General features: G+C 49.3%; 1 protein-coding gene across 1 annotated transcript in view; it reads left to right on the top strand.

The window, feature by feature from the left end:
- The window catches only part of CASZ1 (castor zinc finger 1), a 139,070-nt gene that overhangs the window by 83,711 nt on the left and 36,218 nt on the right, over nucleotides 1-19,141 (top strand). The window contains exons 4-6 of the mRNA XM_084822253.1: nucleotides 1,599-1,667; nucleotides 14,226-14,316; nucleotides 17,967-18,131. Coding sequence (XP_084678379.1) covers nucleotides 1,599-1,667; nucleotides 14,226-14,316; nucleotides 17,967-18,131 — 325 coding nt within the window. The remainder of the gene's footprint in view (nucleotides 1-1,598; nucleotides 1,668-14,225; nucleotides 14,317-17,966; nucleotides 18,132-19,141) is intronic.

Genomic DNA, 19,141 nt, shown 5'->3' with positions numbered 1-19,141 from the left:
CAAGAAAGCATGACCCCCAGCCCAACCTGTTTCCCCGGGTACTTCCACCTGTCTCACTCACCTGCTGCTCACAGCAGCTGCCAATCTCCCAGGCATGACGCTGCTGTCTTATGCTCTATGTCAGGGGGGCAGAACCTCTTCCAGCCCCAGGGCCAAATGCCATTTCAGAGACTACATTCCAGTGCATTAAAAGGGACAGAGCAAAAGGCAAAAGGTTGTGGCCAAAAATCCCAGCCTGTTTTAGCTTCAAGCTCTCGCAGTCAGTAATGAAGCCTTAGGAGAGGCAGTTCAACCTTTTAGAATGGGGGGGGAAATGGCACAGAAGCTGGGAAACCACCCAACGATTGGTGTTTTGGGGAAAAGGGGGTGGGGCCAGGGGAAGGGGCCATCTGAGGGCCAGAGTGGGAGCCTAGAAGGGCTGGATTTGGACAGCAGTTCTGCGCCTGTGTTCTATGGAAACACTGGACTTGATTCTGTGCAGTTCGATAAGGAAACTGCAAACAGCGCTTGCAAACAGCAGGGGATGGGGATGGGCCAGTGAGGGTGATTGCAGATGGAGGGGAAGGCCAGAGCTCAGCTGGCTGATCAGGAAGGCTCGGCATGCTTCTGTGGGCCTGATACATGCCCGCTGAGGTACAGCATTTTAAGTCCTGGTTCTGTTCACCCGCCAAAGAGGTGGCCCGAAGGGTGATTGGCAATGGAAAAGAAGCTGCACACAGGGGCCGTCAGTCAGAGGGACACATGCAGAAGATCCCTGGGCTCGATCCCCGGCATCTGTGTGGTGTGTGGCGAGAGTGTCGGACTGGGAGTCAGGAGATCCGGGTTCTAGTCCCCACTCGGCCATGGAAGCTCACTGGGTGACTTTGGGCCAGTCACAGACTCTCAGCCCAACCCACCTCACAGGGTTGTTGTTGTGAGGATGAAATGGAGAGGAGGAGGATTATGTACGCTGCCTTGGATTCCTTAAGGAGGAAAAAAGACGGGATATTAATTAATTAATTAAACAAACAAACAAATAATCTTCAGTTAAAATCAAAAGGACTGGGGAGCAGGTGATGGAAAGGGCCGGCTCAGGCAGTGAAGGGGAGTCACTGCTGCTCAGAGTACTGGTTTCCAGGGGCAAATGGCATAAAGCAGCCGGCTTCCTAGGAGTGACCATTCCCAAGACCCTCTCTGGGGCCTGTTCCGCCATGCCATGCAGGCCCAGCACTCGGCTTTGGTCCAGCACCTTCTTCTCGCAGACTTTCGGCAGCTCCGGACAGCCATCGTTGTGTATGGATATTTAACGTGCAGGGCGCTGTATCTTTTCATGGGCACTAGACGTGCTGCTTATACGTTAGCCCCGAGCCCCTCCATGCAGCCCCTTCAGCAAATAGGAGGCCCTTGGGAAGAGGGGGCTTCTGGGGTGACAGATGAACTGGAGAGACAGTACAGCCAGGAGCAGCCAGGGATTAGGAGAGGCACAGGCAGCTCCTGGGCATGCCGTTGTCCTTCGATGCTGAGCGTTTCACAAGAGACAAAGAGAGAGAGGGGGCTTGGAGTGTGTCCTGACACCGCCTTGCGCTAACCATCTCTGCCCTGTGTGTGTTTCTCATTAGGAACGGATTAACCACTGACAAACCAGCTGTCACCGAAGATGTAAATATTTACCAGAAATATATTGCCAGGTAGGCTGACTTCCCCCGCCCCCGCTTGGGTTTCTCGGGAGTGGGGCGGAGGGGATTGCGCGGGGCAGGACGGGGCAGGGGGAGGGGGTGGGGGTCTCTGTCTGTCTGTCTGGGCGAAATGTAAAAAACCAGTCGTGGGAACTGAGTCTTTCCATTTCTCTCTGACATCCACACCGACTTCCCCACCATCTTTCCTGCTCAAATCCCCATCACACCTTTTACGAAGCCTCTCCCCGCTTCTCACAAAGTAGAGAGATCAGCCATCTTGGACTTCAGAGGCTTGAGCCATAGCTCAGTAACAGAACACCTGCTTTATATGCAGAAGACCCCAGCTTCCATCCCCAGCATCTCCAGTTGGCCTGGAAGACCCCCTCACCCGAGACCATCAGTGCTGCCAGTCAGAGCAGCACATACTGAGCTAGATGAACCAATCGTCCAGCCTGGTGTAAGGCAGCTGCCCATGTTCTCCGTCTCTTCCGAGGGAGATGGTATGCAGTGGTGGCACATTTGGCAAGGTGCATGTTTATACAGTGTCCCATACAGAGGTCACATGCCAGCACCTGAGGCTGTGGGTTGAACGCTCAAAGTTCCCACTCCGCCACTTCTCATCCAGCACTATGCTACAGATATATATTTGTCCTTTGTTTTATTTGCCCGTCTGGCTGGACTTTTCAGATTACATCTTTGATATCTGGCCACCTGAGAGTTAATTCATCCGCGCAAATTAGCAATGGTTCCTTTCCACCCACAAGGAGAGGTGGTCAAGTTGGTGCACTGAAGCCATAGAGGACCGCTGAGGAAATGGTGCAGACTGCTTGGGAACAGTGCTGAGACCAGGACTGGCAGTTGCCAGCCTGCAGCTCTGTGCTTCAGTATGATGGAGAGGGGAGTACAATTCCCAGGAAGCCATCCAGAGAAGGAGGGAGGGGAGGAGCCCTGATGCAGGGCTGGCATCAAGGATAGGCATGGTTGGGCACTTGGGAAGGGCCCACACCCCAGCAGGGGCCCATGGACAAGAGGGCCCTGGACTTGCTCCTCCTCTTCACCCTTGCAACCTGCATTGTTCACCCGCTTCTTGCTCTGGCCCAAACAACAATGGTGGTGAGAAGGAGGCCTGCTTGCTCACTGGCTTCTGCCTCTCAAGATAGTTTTTGTAATATTCCTTTATATATTAGCCTAGAACTGGGGTGGGCAAGAAGGTAGACCTGTATGTACTGTAGAATGTTGGGATGATTTGCAATAGATCAGCAAAAGGTTTCTGACTCCCAGTTGTTTAACGATATCAATAACAAAAGACTTCCCCCTCCCCTGCCCCCCAAATTAGGTAGGGATGTAAGAGAATCTCATTTCAGGTCTCAAAGCATCAGAACTTGCCCCGTTCATAGCCCCAAAAGTGCATTTTTCAAAACACAATCGCCTGTTCTTGAGCTTGTGATCGGGTTTGAAAAATGCATCTTTTAAAAAAAAAAAGACACACACTTTAAAATGCAATTTAAAAAAAACCAAAATGCATTTTTATGCTTTAGTCAACGGGGAAGAGTGGGTACTAAGAATGTGCAGGGAAATGTACACTTTCCCTCTTGGATCAAAAAGACAAACGGGTCGCAACCGAAAATGGAAGTGAGGCGAATCGAGCTTCAAAGTGAATTTTGCTGAACTTGAGCATTCCACGTTCTCCCATCCCTAAAATTAGTCTGTTGGGAGCTCTGTAGCAGCTCAGATGTAGATAGTGCACTTGGATATGCAGGTTACCGTGGCTCATGGGGCACTGAACGCAGTTACCCTAGGAGCCACCATTTTGCACCTGGCTTCAGCTGCTGGTCCTTGGATTTCTGGTAAACAATGAAATAGATCCTGAAAGGTTGACGCCTGTCCAGGCCTGGACCCGGAAACAAAAGCTCCCTGCCCGTTCTCCCTTTCGTTTGTTTGCCTATCAGTGCTTAACGTGGTTGTCTTTACATTACTGGAGACAGACAGTAGTTCTTGAGATTGCTGAAACTGGCCCACTCACAAGGGGTATGCACAGATTTCTTTAACCGTGCCATTGTTCATGGTCAGGTTTTTGAAACAACTTCCTCCCCGCCTTAAAAAAAACCCCTCCACAACCCCACAAAAAATTATTTACAAAAGGCAAAAGTGGGATGTGTGTATATGCCACAGAGAACATTCCATCTTCCTTCAGCTACTTGAAAATCTGTCTCCAGCCATTGATGATTTTACCCCTTAACAGGCGCCAACATGGTTGCATTCACAATTCTTAAGCAAAGGTAGCAGGGGTCTTTCTCCTTCTCTTTCAAGATCAGAATTGGCTCTAATCCACATTAGTGATTTATGAGGCTCCAGGATACTTTCCGGATGGAGGGCTCCCAGCATGCCAGTGAGAAGGCCATGAGCAGCTCTTCCATCTTTTTCTCATTAATGGGTTTTCTGTGGCTAGAGAAAAGACAGAAGTGGTGGGAAAAATTTGGGAGGGTTACGAGAGGGAGACGGCAACGTCTGGACCCCCGGTAAAGTTCTGTGAATGAGGCAGGCTTTCCACAAAAGCCTCGGAAGCACCCTGAGAATCATAAGGACGTTATTCCAGATCTGTTGATCTGGAGCAAAAGAGCACACACTTAGACACAGGGAATGCCCCTACACACACGCGCGTGTACACACACACCACTTTCTTGTGCTCATTTTTCCCTCATCCGAAGTCCTCCTCCTTAGGGACCTCAAATCACCCAGTGGAGGCCTGCATGATTATAAGTTATAAGCTCATTAGTTATAAGCTTGTGTGTTGTCAAGACGAAGAGAGGAAGGGCCGTCCTTCACAGGCTGAAGCAGCAGGAGCCTTCTCTCCCCCGCCGCCCGCTTTCTTTGTGCTGGGAGAGGATGGCGAGAGGCAGATGCCAGTGGCTTCTTCACTGCCACGTGTCTTGAGATTAGTGAGGCCATCTTGACAGTAAGCTCAGAGGAGAAGAGTTCTCTTTGGCCAAAGCCCTCAAAAACCCCTTGGCGGGCAGTGTAGGTTCCATTCTGTGATTAGCAACTCCTTTGCATGTTCCACACACGCCTTTAAGGAGTTAGCGGTTCCTTTCCATCTCCATGGGTATAATTGCAGAAGTCTTCCAATTCTGCACCAGACTATCTGAAAGTTACTGAGCAATGGTGAAGTGTCTTGGGAGATGATCAGAATTACCGCCACCACGACAGCCCGCCTTTCATTGCCTTCAGTCCGCTTGTTTGTTCTGATGTCATGATTCTGCTGTTACGTCTTTATTCACTACCACCGACAGTGGTGATGGTCACTGGTGTGGATGGTTGAAGGGGGAAAAATCAGACAAATGATTTGAGAGAGGTCTATAGATGGCTATTAGCCATGGGTTTTGCTAAGCTTGGGCCCATAGGGCCCCGGCCCCGAATCTATTTCCCAGGGCCCCAGATCTGTTTCCCAGGGCCCTTGGTGTTCATTGATGTCAATGGAAAGGTATTCTCTTAGCTTATTTGCTATGCAGGGGGCATTTTTCAAGGGGGATGCAGCTGGGGAGGGAAGAGAGCTTCAGCTATTGGACAATATAGAAATGTAATCAAGAAATAAGGGTTAACTGTCTCTCTCCTTCCCTCATGCTGCAACCCCCCCCCCCCAATCTCTCCTTACATGGCAATTACACTTGGGAAAAGACTTTTTCCATTGGCTTGGGATGATCTGGGACAGGGCGCAAATTGATTGAATTTATTTTATTTGAGATTATTTGGATGGATGGCTTTTCCTCTTGTGAAATTTAAATAAAACCTAGCAATTTCTGTATATGCATATATAGCTATAGACCAACATATGCTAATTTTATGTAGATTTGTGTCCTATGGACCTGGGCCCCGATTCTTTTAAGTGCCTAGCAACACTCCCACTATTAGCTGTGACAAGTAGAACCTGCAATCAAACTGCCATGCAGAGTGCCCCTGCTCATTGCTCCAGTCAGCCAGCCGTACCCTCCGTCACGATACTCTATTCCATTTGAGGCAGAGTCTTTTTAAAATGAAAAGCAGCCCCAAGGTTGCAGTTTTGAGTCAAGGAGCAGTGCAGAAGGGGTTTCCCTCAACAACTGTTTTTGCATTCAGCATTGCCCCAGCTGCTCCCCAACCCCAACTTCCAAGTGTGTGTTTACCAGGATGGTCATGGAGGGAAAAGCGGGAGGGGAAGTTGTTTTGATTGCCAAAATGTCTTTCTTTCTTTCTTTCTTTCTTTCTTTCTTTCTTTCTTTCTTTCTTTCTTTCTTACGTTTCTATACCACCCATTCGCTGAAGCTGTCTGGGCTGTTTATGAGACAGCCGGTGGGGAAAGGACTAAGCACACACACACACAGGTGATTTGTTCAGTGCATTTGCCTGCAACATGTAGAGCAGAAATGGGCAACACAAGGTCCGCAAGCAGTCCCTGATGCCCCCCAGTGTGGCCTCCACTGCATGCCCCCTTCACCCCCCCAAATTAGGGTGGGAAATGACTGTTTCCCACCCAATTTTAACAGCAAACCACTATGGAGGCTTACCAAGGGCAAATTTAGCTTGCTTTCAAACTGTTTGTGCATGCGCGCGTGCGACTGACCGCAGTCCACAGTGGAGCCCAGGAGGAGGAAATTGGCCCTGGACCACCCGAAGTGGCCCACCACCCCTGAAGCATAGCTTGTCTCTCAGACCCTTTGGTGATGAAAGACCCCCTCCAGGAGCACACATCTCGAGTTATAAAAGCTTGTCTAGGCTATTCTTGACAAGACACTGCTTTTTAATTTACATGTGTGTGTGCTTAAAAAGGGAGAGAAGAATCCATTTTAAAGCCCTAAATTAAAGGGGGCAGAGGGGGATTGTGTCTGCGCAGCACAATTAGCTGAATGGGTTTGTTAAGAGGCAGTGCCAAAAGCTGCCCACGGACGATCCATTCTTTTGAGCGACCAAACCGAGGCTCGCTTAGCTTAGTTCGGGGTGTGTTAGGCTCCACTTTTCCGTCTGTATTTTTGCATTTCTTTTTTCCTATGGACTCCTTTTTAATTATTATTATTATTATTATTAGTGCCCCAGCAGATGGTTCTTGCTTAAATATTTATTTACATGCGCTTTTCATCCCCGCTCCCCATCACTTGTAATTTGGGTGGTTGGTTGTTGGGTAGAGTTTTTTCCCCTTTTTTTCCCACCCGTCATGCACATCATCGTTACAGAGTAATGAGTGTGTAAACACTCGCTAAGCATGCTGACTTCTGTATTTATTATTTTTATTAGTATTTACTTATCTGGGCTTTTCTCAGCTGCCTTTGCCAGATCTCAGCAAAGCAAGGGAATGAAATGAAGTGCGCGACTTCTTTGGCTATGTGTGTGCATGTGCCAGACACCCTACACATCTGGGTGCAAGTGTATTGTGGCATGCAAGTCAGGTGCAAGGGTATGTGGTTGCCAGCTCTACTTGCCATATTTCTTTTAATTTCACTACGTTCCCTGTTCTGTCACTCATCTTCAGAGCGTTTCTTAGTTTTGCAAGTTTCCTTTTCTATGGATTCTGAGCTGCTTGTTTCTAAATAATACAGAATCTGCAAAGTTATACCAGTGTACTTGTATCTGAGGGGGCAGCAAGTCACAGAAGTAATCTCTACACTTTTATCAGTTTCATGGCTCCCCCACCAAAGAATTCTGGTAAATTTTTTGTGGTGATTTTGCCACAGAATTACAACTCCTGGGCTATCCTCTGTAGTGTAGATATGCTTCACACGGCTGCTGATAGAGCAGAGGTACTTAAACTGTAGTCCAGAGGCCTGCCAATGATCCCTGGGAACAGACCTCGACACCGCAGAGGCAAGCCACATACATACATACATACATATATATATATATATGATTTGAAATTCATCCCTGACACTATAATTAATAGAGAAAAATACTGAGGAGGTTTTCTTTGATGTTTCCACCACATACCAAAGAGGCAATCCACTGCTGCACGATTTTTAAAATTTGGCTTGAAAGGCAGTTTGCCTCTTTGGAAGTACAGTGGGAAATTAGTCCCGGCGAAGTATGCATGGCCTCCTTGTGGCCGTGATCCTTTGCTGGATCATGGCCACAAAGGGCACAATGCAGCAGGAGTTCTAATCTGGACGTCCTTCAAGTGGCCATCCATACAGTGGACGTAAAATACGAAAATACGGTGGACTGCAAAAAACAAACAGCCCTGACATAGTGTTTAAGACCTACCACTGTAATAAAATTGAATTGGGATTGGGCGGGGGGAGGTGTAGAGTCCACAGCATATTTCAACATTTAGGTTATTTGACATTTACATTAACTGCTTAAAAATCTTCCAGATCTACTAAAAATCTGTCCCTAATTAATCGGGCAACCGACTTTTTAAAAATTTAGTTACTTTGTAGAAGAACTTACAAAAAATGGGTATTGGAAGAGGCATTCCTTTCTTCTCCCACATACATGAAGGGATGCCTCTTCTAAGATAGCATTTGCTGCACCATCTCTGTGCTCTGCTACAGCCAAGGAAGGGATACTTTTCCATCCTTTCAGAATAAATGAAAATATATGCTGATTCAGTTGATTGACTGGTTGATTGATAGACATAAACCATATGAGTAATTGACCAAGATTTCTTTACCTGGATGGCAGCCCTAATATTTCTAAGGGATGGAGATATATTGATTTCAAAGCAGCTCTGAATCAGCCTTCCCTAACCTGGTGCCCTCCAGATGCTTTGGACATCAACTCCCAGCTGCCCCAGACAGCATGGCCAATGGTCAAGAATGCTAGGAGTTGTAGTCCAAAATATCTGAAAGACACCCATTTGGGAAACATTGGTTCAGAGCATTGTCGTGCATGGCTGCTTATCCTGTTTTAACATCAGAACACCCCTGTCAAGTAGGTTGGGCTAAGAGAGAGACGTGGCCAAGGCCACCCATGGCTGTGAGCCTCGTGGCTGAGCAGGGCGTTGAACCCAGATCTCCTCAGGACAAGCTGGACAGCTTAGCTGCTACTCACCACACAATGGAAAATCTGGGGGCAGGGGAAGGGTCAGAAAAGTTGTGGCCTACATCGAGCCTGCCAAATCTTCCACCCCGAACTGTGCATCCATCTTGTAATGACCCCAAAGTGGTTGGTCATTCTGGGGAAGAGGGTGTCTTTCGGGGAGGGGGTAGGCAGCAGTTTGTCATTCTAGATGCAGCCAGTGCTTTACTGATCACCTGTCTCAGTGAATACACTTTTTTTAATGTCCCAGTTACGTTATTATATATCGATATTCTTGATTTTAAAATGGTTGCTACCCAGTCTGAGCAGGAACAATTTATAAATAAATCCATTGATTTTATTTTATTTTTTGCACAGGCATGTGCATTTTCTTTCTTTCTTTCCTTCCTTTAATTTATTTATTTAATAATTTACATCCCAGTTCTCTAAATATTGTCAAAAGCAGCTTTTAGAGCAAGATCCAAATAAATAAGAGATCAAACATTTTTTTTTAATCAATAGGATTTATTTCTATCCTGATAAAAGCTGCTTGCTGCCACTAAATGCCTTTTGGGCCTAAGATAGTGGGAGGGGGCTGTCCCAGCCAAGTCACAGGTCTGTTACATTGATTGTTGTTGTTTTTGTTAAAGACCCAAGGCACAATAGAATTAAGACATACAAAATTTAAAACAGCTACAATAATTAATTAAAATATAACCACCCCATAAAAAGACTAGAACATCAGTGACAACTATAAACAATTCAACTGATGCATTAAACAGCCCATCACATGGCATCAAATGCCTAGGAATCGTAGTTGTGCAGACGTGGGCTTATGTCTTTAGTGCTCTTGGGAGGAGAGCTTTTCTTTTTTCAGGCCTTGTATGGCTTGAGGGACCTATCTTAGCTGAGGCAGAGGTCCTCCTAGTAGTGGTGGGAATCTGGGTTCACCTTCTTTCTTTTCAGGCTCATGATGTGGGGGAGCCACATCCCTGCTGGTGGCAGTGAAAGTCCCAAATCCAAGTTAGAATTGCCAAGTCCTCTGAGGCTTAGCCCTGACACAGGGAGTGGAAGCTGGGAGCAAAAGGGGGGGATGTTTGGCAGATCAAGGGGTGGAGCTTTGTGGTGCTTGGCAGAGGTAAAGGGAGCAGGGTTCAGTACCTGGTAGGTGAGGGAGGGAGAAGGAGGTGGAGCAGTCCCATTCTGTGGTTCCTTGAGACTCATGGGGGAAGCTGGTAGTATCTGATGGTAGTCAGATCAAGGCAGGAAGAAAGTAGGACCTTGGATAGCTCCAAGCAGGTCCTGTTGGCTGGAACTCTCTCCCGCTAAGACAATAGGAGAATGTTGTCTCAGCAAAGAGCTAAAGCCAACTAAAGCCTGATGTATGCTGACAAGATCTGTAGTGTGGTCAGCCCCACCCCTCCTGGAGGAGCTGACTAGACTGTTAAAGGGCCCTCACCTGATTTTGAAGTCTTCTGCGAGGATGGAGAGAAGGAGGTTCTGCTGGGGACTCATCCTGCGAGCCAGAGGACATTGGCAGGGCTGCGTCCTCTGACCAGGAGGACCCTGAATTAGGCCCTGACTGTGCAAGCCCCAAGGATGTAGCTTGTGTCTCTTCTTCAGGATCCTCTGCTGCATACTGCAAGGTCTGAGGGGTGGGGTCATGACAGGAACCAATAACCAAAGTCCCCAAGCAAACTTTACTACCCACACATTATTTTATGGCCCTTCCAGCACACAGAAGTGCTTGATGCATCCCTTAACCTTGTTCTTGAGGACAGGGGAGAAGGCTGCAGTCCTGGGGAAGGACAGTGAGAAAAATAGCCTGGTGGCATGCGCTCGTGCCCTTGTGATCTGTTACTCTTCGTTTCCCCTGATCCGTGAAGAGGCTGTGTGTTTTGACCTGCATGTAGGAAAAGCAGGCATGGTAAACCAGCAGGATGACTCCGCTGGCCATGAGCACCAGTCCGGGCACTCCCATGCTGATCGTTGGGAAGAAAATCCATGAGGAGCCAGTTTTTGCTTGCAGGCAACCAGTGTGCCCAAGCAGTTCGCTCTGCCCCCCTCCCGATGCGCAGAAACGTTTAAGCAGGCTCATTTCAGAAGTCTGAAAATATACGCCCCGGAAGTGGGTTTTTTGTGAATCACCCTGGAGGAGGGATTGAATGGTGTGCAATCTGTCTGTGTGCCTCTGAATACCTAGAAATGTGTTTTGCATCCATGCAAATGAGCACTGGGGGGCAGGGAGAGGGGTGCTTGTGCGTGAAATGAGCAGGTGTGCCCTCGCACATGTGTTGAAAAGTGTGCAGTGTGTGTCTGTGCAAGCTTTTCTGGTTTTGAGGAGCTAAACAGATGCTGCCCTTTAAAAATTAATAAGTTTGAACTGTTTCAAGTGTCAGGAAAAAGCGGGGGAGAGAGATAACCTTGTAAGAGCCTATTCATGGTGGCAGGGTAGACCAGAGGAGGATCTATTGCCCCTTATCCCGTCCCCCAGACCCTGAGGGCTCTTCCCCACCCCAGACATATGCTGTGACCCCTTGTCACGACATGGCAAGAAGTTTGTTGAAGCTGTTTCTGGTAAATTAGGGAATGAAAGGAATTTGCTTGCTAGGCACCCTTTTGCCCTTTGTCCCACCTGGGTTGCCTTCATCTCCGCCCACCACTGGAATGTGGCCCCTGAGAGCTTCTCTGAAATGGAATGCAGCCCTTGAGCTGAAAGAGGTTCTATACACACAGTTATTATCACCGTATCGTCAGGTGCCACTCGAGATAGGTCTCTGCTACAGATTTAACCTGAGTTTGACTGTCATGGGTTCCCTCCCTAAGGGAGTTGTAGTTGTACAAGGTTGTTGAGTGATGTCATCTGCCAGGTGTCCTCCAGCACCCTTGCAGAGCTCAGGTTCCCTGAGATTTCTTCAATCAAGCCTCGATCATTCACCCATCTTCAAACCAGCTCCATTCTTGAAGTGGAGATGTGTGATTGTGCCGATTCTGCGTTCCTTGGGAGTCTCTCATTCCATTTTGGAATATGGACGCACCCACGTTTTGCTCGTGTTTCAGAAGGCCAGGTTTTTAAGTGGAACTTTTCTTTCTTATTTCTCCACTGCTGCTCAGGTTTCTCCATCACCTGCTCCGGCATAGTTTTGATTTCCTGCGGTACTTTCCTCCCTTCTTTTTCCTCCCCAGGGACAGGCATGTCTGCTGGTGGCATCTGTCCCCTTCTCTCTTTGCAGAATGCTGAGGCAAAGAAGCAATTTAATTTTTAAGCAATGCCTCTCTCTTCTGTCAGTTCCCTCCCACCCCGTTTCCATCTCCTGAAGGCCTGCCTCTCTCAGCAGCTGACCTCCCCTTCCTCATATGCCTCACAAATGCCTTATTTATTGCTGCTGTTCCCCTCTTTTGTCACCCTCGAAAACTGCAGTCCTTCACTCCCCGTCCTTTCCTGTGATGCCTCCCTCGCCACTTCCCTGGGAGTGAGCCTCAGTTTCTTCCTAAATTCATGGCTCCTCTTTGATGCCCGGTCTCATGGGGCTCTCAGAAGGCATAGATGACGTGTGGCATTTGGAGCCTTGGAGCAGATGGCATTTTAGTACCGAATGTTTCCCCCTTGGAGTCGCCTTTCAGATCTCTCCCGTTGCTTCCACATTGCTCCACAATATGCTCCATCCCACTCATTCTCCCGATGGTTGGTTTCTGCAAACCTGGCTGGATTGCCAGTTGTACTCCCCGTTCTGCTTCTCACCAACTCAGCACCCCGATCCATGGCACTATATTTCATATTTCACGTGTGCATCGTAAGAAAATGTGTGGGCTCAGTTTGGCGTTCCAGCAGACACACTAGCCCTACAATTTAATTCACATGAATGGAGATCTTCTTGCCTACAATTGTTGCTGATAAGAAACAGTTAGAAACAACGACAGTGTATTTCTGGTCTTTGTGATTGCAGGGAAAATCTTGGTAGTTCCAAGGTACTTCTGGAAACCCACTCAAGGCAGGAAGCGAACTACATATTTTGCACTAGCTAAGTCTCCACATAGAGAACGCCTTGCTATGGTGTGGTAATGCCTTGAGCAGGTTCACTTTTCACCCAGGTGATGGCTACAGCTGGGTGCATTCTGTGGTTTTGCCATGCAACTTCATAATCTGCTATTACAGAATTCAGCATCCCAAATAATTGAGGTTTCACTTTGGTTTTTTTAAAAGCAAGTTTCTGGTCCTCATGGCTGCTGGGGAAAATCTTGGAGAACGGCTTTAATTATTTGAAAATGCTAAAAAAAAAGGCAGCTGAGCAGATGATGCAAAAGTGAGGAAACCGTATGCAGATATATTCAATTTGTTTATTGTATCCTGAATGTAGAGCTTGAGGTTTGTAGTCTCAGAATTTGAATTCTTTGTGTTAATAACATCATGAGAAGTGGGCAGAGCATAAACAGAATGAGCTGAGAAAACCTGAATGCTACATTCTCCAAAGGCACCATGTACAGTGCCAGCCATGTTTCCTCCAAGCCTGTAGAGATGATACTGCAGGGAGAGTTCATCCCTTAAAGGGTCCAGAGGGTCCATCTTCCCCTCTGAGCTCAGAAAAAGCTTCCGGCATAACTTTTTCATTTAATCAGAAAGTTCTTATGATCCATACATGTCATTGTAAAGAGGTCTGGGGAGGCACTCCTCTGTAATAGAACCTGCATTGAGTAGGGTGGGGATGGACTAGATGACCTTGAAGACCCCATCCAACCCTCCAGTTGTGCCAGAGTAGCTTGTGGCTTGTGGCCACACTGGTTGGGGATGATAGAGTTGTAGTCCACATCCAGAGGAAATCAGGTCAGGTAAGTCTGCTGTAGGAACATAAGAAGAGCCTTGCTGGATCAGAACCAAGGGTCCATCTCATCCAGCATTCTCTTCCTGCTGTAGCCAAGCAGCTGCCTGTGGGAAACCCACAAGTGGGACATGAGTGGAATAGTGCCCTCCCAGTATTCAGTGGTGTGCTGTCTCTGAACCTGCAGGTTGCATATAGCCATTATGACCAGTAGCTGTTCAACTTCAGCTTTCTCAAGCAGGTGCCCCAACACATAACATCAGCCCAGAAATAAGGATGGGAGTGAGCGATGCTTGAGCTGGTCAAGATTCTCCGTTTTCCACCTCGACGCTCGTTTCTCCTTGTTCTCACTCGCAAATGTGAACGTCTCCCCACCCCATCCCAAGCACGCACCCCAAATGCACACGTTTCCCCCTTGGCTAAAGTGTGAAAATGCCGTTTTGGGAGGGAGTGCGCCCTTTCAGACGTGCACAGTTGTGCAAGTGCGCACTTTCGAATGTGAATGCAATCTCGGGAAATGGTGAAAATATGCTCCTGTTTGCGTTCACATGGGGGGTTGCGAACAAGATGTGTTTGCACCATTTGTAAATGGAACAAAACTCTCATACATCCCTACCCAGGAATCAAGGAGGGTGAACCGGACTTGGAATTGAAATGTGTCCCTAACCAAGAAATGGGAGGAGGGGGAACCAAAGGACGTTTCTTTAAACACATGCCCGTTTCCTTCACACTTTCTCTCTCTCTCTCTCTCTCTTTTCCTTCTCACTTTCAGGTTTTCTGGAAGCCAGCATTGCGGACACATTCACTGTGCATACCAATACCGCGAACATTATCACTGCCTTGACCCGGAGTGTAACTATCAGGTAAAAACAAAGCCAAAGAAAAGCACCAGGGGTTCCCAGGGCAGGATTTGAACTCCTTGCCCATCTTCAGTGAAGGGGGAAGTTCCGTCCCAGTCTTCTCCAGTAAAAAGGAGAGTAGAGAGTTCTGGGCTGAATGGACCAATGATCTGAATCAATATAAGGCTATGGCAAGAGGGGGTATTATGCAGAGCATCAACTGGTAGAGCACATACTTTGCGTACTGAGGGCCCCCAGTTCAAATCCTGGCATCTCCAGATAAAATGATCGCAGGGAGTGGGACCAGGAAAGGCCTTTGACTGAGATCTTGGAGCAGGGCTGCAGAACCCCTTGAGGCCCCAATCCAGCCCTTGGAAGTTCACCAGATGGTCACACCCCATTCCCCATTATCTTTCCCCCCTCCCCAGCCACCAGTCGTTTGGTAGTTCCCTGGTGGTTGTGGGTTACTTCCCCAGTCTAAAAGATTGAAATACCTCTCCTAAGGCTCAGTCACTGGCAGTGAAAGCTTTATGCTAAAATAGGATGGTGTGCTTGGCCCCGCCTGTCAGGAGCGCCCTAGCTGCCTCTTACTGTCTACTCCAATAGCCAACTCAAGACACAGACGAAATGGCTTTATTCCTTTTACAACTTAATGACTCTTTCAGATGCTAATCACCAGCGACTAAGCAAGGAACAGCACTGGGGAAGGATAGCAGAGTAGCCTATGCTCCAGGTTAGGCAGTTGGTCCCCATTTGAAGGAGAAGCACGGGAAGACCCTGAACTTATGGGCTAGGGAGAGATCCTCCCTCTTTCCCTTGGGTCCTCGGGATGCAACCGTTGCTTGCGTGCCGAACAAGGGCTACGCCTCCTTTCCGCGCCCTCCATCTGTCGTTGCTCTCTGTGCCGGCGCCGAGCGTCCAGCAAGCCCCCCTCTTGCACTCTCTTGCTGCCAGGGTCACTATCTCTCCCAGGAATGCTGGCAGGAGGAATCTCTGCCAGCTGCTGTGCCTGTGAGGGATGAGCTGGCTCCTCTCCCATGGATTGCTGTTCCTCCTCAGAATCAGAACTGCTCTGGGGTTCTATCGGCTCAGTTTCCACCCTGTCATCACCTCATTTGCCTTCCGCCCCGCCCCCGAGAGCTCCAAAAGCGAATGCAGCCCTCAGACCGAAAGGGGTTTCACACCATGGCCTTGGTCAGCTGGTGTTGGCAAACGCTGGCTCCGTCTGAGGATTTGGGGACATTGGGCACGAGCTTGCAAAGGCTGCAAAGCTGGCTGAGATCACAGCCTGCCACTCCCCGGGAGCCCCTTCACAATAGGGGCTCAGGCAGAGGCGGCAAGTCGCAGCACTCATTCACGCAGCTGGCGGGGGCGCCGCGACCTCTCCTGGGAAGTGTGTGCATGGGAGCCCCCCCCCCCCGCCACCTCTGGCCAGCTCTGTGATTGCAGTCACTGCCACATGCAAGAGGCAAAGCATGGGACGTGCTGTTGCAGGTGGGTTTTTTTCCACGTCTTTGCAGCAACGTGCAAAAAAGAAAGAGAAAGTCTTAATCCTGCATCTGGTGGTGTTTGCACATGGGCACGTGACCCCAGGTAAGGAGCACCACACATTGTGGCGCAGTGGCCCATACAAAAAGCCCCTCCTCCCTAAAAGGCACCCCTTGTCAGACCCAAATTCTAGGATTTTCCCTGTGACGCCATCCTACCTACAGGCAGAGATCAGTTGCCCCTGATTATGCAGGCGAGTGGAAACTTAAAAAGCAGGAATTTCGAGCTCTCCTGCTAGGGCAGTGTCGTCAAACAAGGGTACTGAGGTTAATCAGCCTTGCTGGCCAAGTGATGCTTCAGCAGCCTCTGAAGCAGAACGCTCAGTGAGGCTAGCAGCAAACCCGAGCCTGTGGTTTGGTTTGGGGGAGGGATTCCTGGAGGAGGAGGAGGAAGAGGAGGAGGAGGAGGAGGAGGAGGAAAGGGCAGAAGTCTCTCTGGGAAAAGTGCCAGGGCAGGATTGTCAGGCCAGGCTCTTGGTCGCAAGCTGTGTTTGTTTACCCTGCGCTCAGGTCTGGAAGTGCGACTTCTCTGTTTCTGCGATTAGGGCCTTTGAGAATTAGGGGGGTATGCCAGGATCCCCAAGAATTACCGCAGCCATGTCTGATTTCTGCTTCAACCACAGCCAGGGAAAACTGGCTCACTTCTGTCAGGCCCGGCAGGCTGTGGGTTTCTATTGATCAGACCAGGAATGTGGGCCAGAGAGGAGGTGTCTTGTCTGATGAGGCAGCCCATAATAATACAGACGGCCTTAAAGAATAGAGGAAAGGCTTTTGCAATGGCCTCAGGAGCTGCCCAGTTTTGGGGAGAAGAGGCCGGGGGGTGAGGGGAGAATGATGCTGGATCCCATGAGGGTCTAAAGCTTTCGGCTGATTCTGCAAATGCAGATGATCCTGCAGGCGAGATTTTTTAGTATATGATGAACAATGCTGAGTAATAAGTGGCCGCAAGTTAACAGTGATTGGCAATGCAATTCCTGTAATATAAGTCCTTAGGAAAATCTGTCTGTGGGGCTTTTTTGGTGTGACTGTAAATCCCGAAGTTTAATCAAAGCCATAGAAATAGAGCAGGATTTATTTACTTTTGCCACAGAAGGAAAATGGGTGGGAAGTGGTGTCTGTGAGTGTGTGTGTGTGTGTGTGGGGGGGGTATTTTCATCCAAAGGGCATTCTTCTTGGCGTCCATATGACCACACACACACACACACACACACACCCCTCCAAGAGGCTGAACTCTGTCAGTAGCCCCTCTGCCCAGGTGTGGAGTCAGCCCAGGAATGGGGTAATTGGGATGAGGGCAAATCGAATGCTGCCACCCAGATGTCTCCAAGAATGGTAACCCACTTTGCTGACCCACGCTGGCTTCACTTGCAACTCTCTGATCGGTTCTTGCATTCCAAAGTCACCCCTACCTTGGCTGGAATTTTGTGTTTGGCCCTAAAACCTGCCGCCTCCTGCTTTCCATCCGACGCTGACAATGTCCGCATGTGTGCACAAGCTGCACGAGAGAGCCCTGAAGGCACTTCGGCCATTACCTGTGAAAACATCTTTGCAGGTCACTTAACTACCTCCAACTGTGGGGTTGCTGAGCCTATGGCCTGGTTCACGCATAAGGCTAAGCCATGCTGTGGTTGGTTGAAATCCAGCTTGTCATTGGGTCTGAACCCATCCCTGCAAACAAACCATGGTTTCTGGATACAAACCAGAAATGAAAGCCATGGTTTGTAGTGAGCTGACAAAGTCTGGCTTGTTTAAACCATAGCTTGTTGTGATCTCTAAACTCAGAACTGGGGCTTATCCCTGGCTTGTTCGCGCTGCTGTGTGCCCTGAAATGGAGGTGCACAGCAAGAGAGCTTGAAAGTGAAATCGTTCTGAAGGCTGGCAGAACAGGCGGGAGAGAAACAAGCCAGAAACAAGGAAAACAAGCCACAGTTTGTTTGCTTGCCTGCAAGACCATTCATGGTGAAAGCAAACAAGCTGCAGTAACATAAACCATGGCCTAGCATTATGTGCGAGTGCAGCCTATAGAAAAGGGCTTTTCCGCCACAGAGCCTTCCCTGTTCTCCCCCCTGCCCGCCTCCCCTGTGCTAGCACTCCACCTCACCCTCTGCGTCTCCCTCTCGCCACCAGAGATTCACGAGTAAGCAAGATGTGATCCGGCACTACAACATGCACAAGAAGCGCGACAATTCCCTCCAGCATGGCTTCATGCGTTTCAGCCCCCTGGACGACTGCAGCGTTTACTATCATGGCTGCCACCTGAACGGGAAAAGCACACACTACCACTGCATGCAGGTAATGGTGCCGGGATGCTTGCCACCTCTGCCATTGCTGGGGGGCGGTGGGGGGCGGGGGAAGGACTTTCAGGACCGGCACCATCTGCATGGATGTGTTAACAGGGCCACCTTCACATAGAATCATAGGGTTGGAAGGGGCCTATAAGACCATCGTGTCCAACCCCCTGCTCAATGCAGGAAGCCTGATTCCCAGGCAGTCTCCCATCCAAGTACCAACCAGGGCTGACCCTGCTTAGCTTGGAACTAGGCAGGAAGGGGGTGGCAGAGGCAGGATGGGGGAGTCCTAAGGCTGTCTCAAAGAAGATTCGGCCAACAGGGAGCCCCCATCCTCCATGCAGCCCCGTGGGGCAAATCCATTGCGGTACGACTCTATAATGGGCTTCTAGCCCTAAGGATGCTAGAGGATGCCACTGCAGCCATGTCTGAGCAGCCACTGAGTGCACTTATCACACAGGGACAGGGAACAGCGCCAAGGGTCAGCGTGATGGGGCACATGCTGAGGGCCTACACCCCAGCAGGGGCCCACTGACGAGAGCCCCCTGGTGTCGCCCCTCCTCTTCGCCATTGCAACCTTGTTGTTCCCCTGCCTTTTGCTCCGGCTCCCTGACTGCCTGTCAAGCAGTAGCGATGCTGAGAAAGAGGAGGAGGTGCAATAGCAGCTGGTGACCATGGCGGTGAGAAGGCCGGCTCACTGAGGGAGGGGCCTTGCCCAAGGGCCCTCAGAAACCTGGAGCTGGCACTGAGTCGAAGAAGCAAAGGTGACAGGGTTAATGCATACCATGGCTGTAAAGATCTGTGGGAGCCATGTTCCAATCCCCCTCGAACCCCGGCGACAGGCGGGTGGCCTTAGGTGTCATTCTCTTTCTCCACCTAAGCAAAGCAACAGTGTTTACCTGAAGATGAGTTTAAAAAAAAGAATTTTCTCAAGCGCTTTGTACTCTGAGGAGTGCTATCATCAGTAATGGACAACGATTCTTCCATTCCCACCAAGACTTGGTGGGAATGGGC

This window comes from Heloderma suspectum, chromosome 15 (genome assembly GCF_057233095.1).
Source record: "Heloderma suspectum isolate Gila_16-S chromosome 15, 16-S_ref, whole genome shotgun sequence".
Lineage (NCBI taxonomy): Eukaryota > Metazoa > Chordata > Lepidosauria > Squamata > Helodermatidae > Heloderma > Heloderma suspectum.
This window is presented reverse-complemented; position numbering and strand designations above follow the sequence as displayed.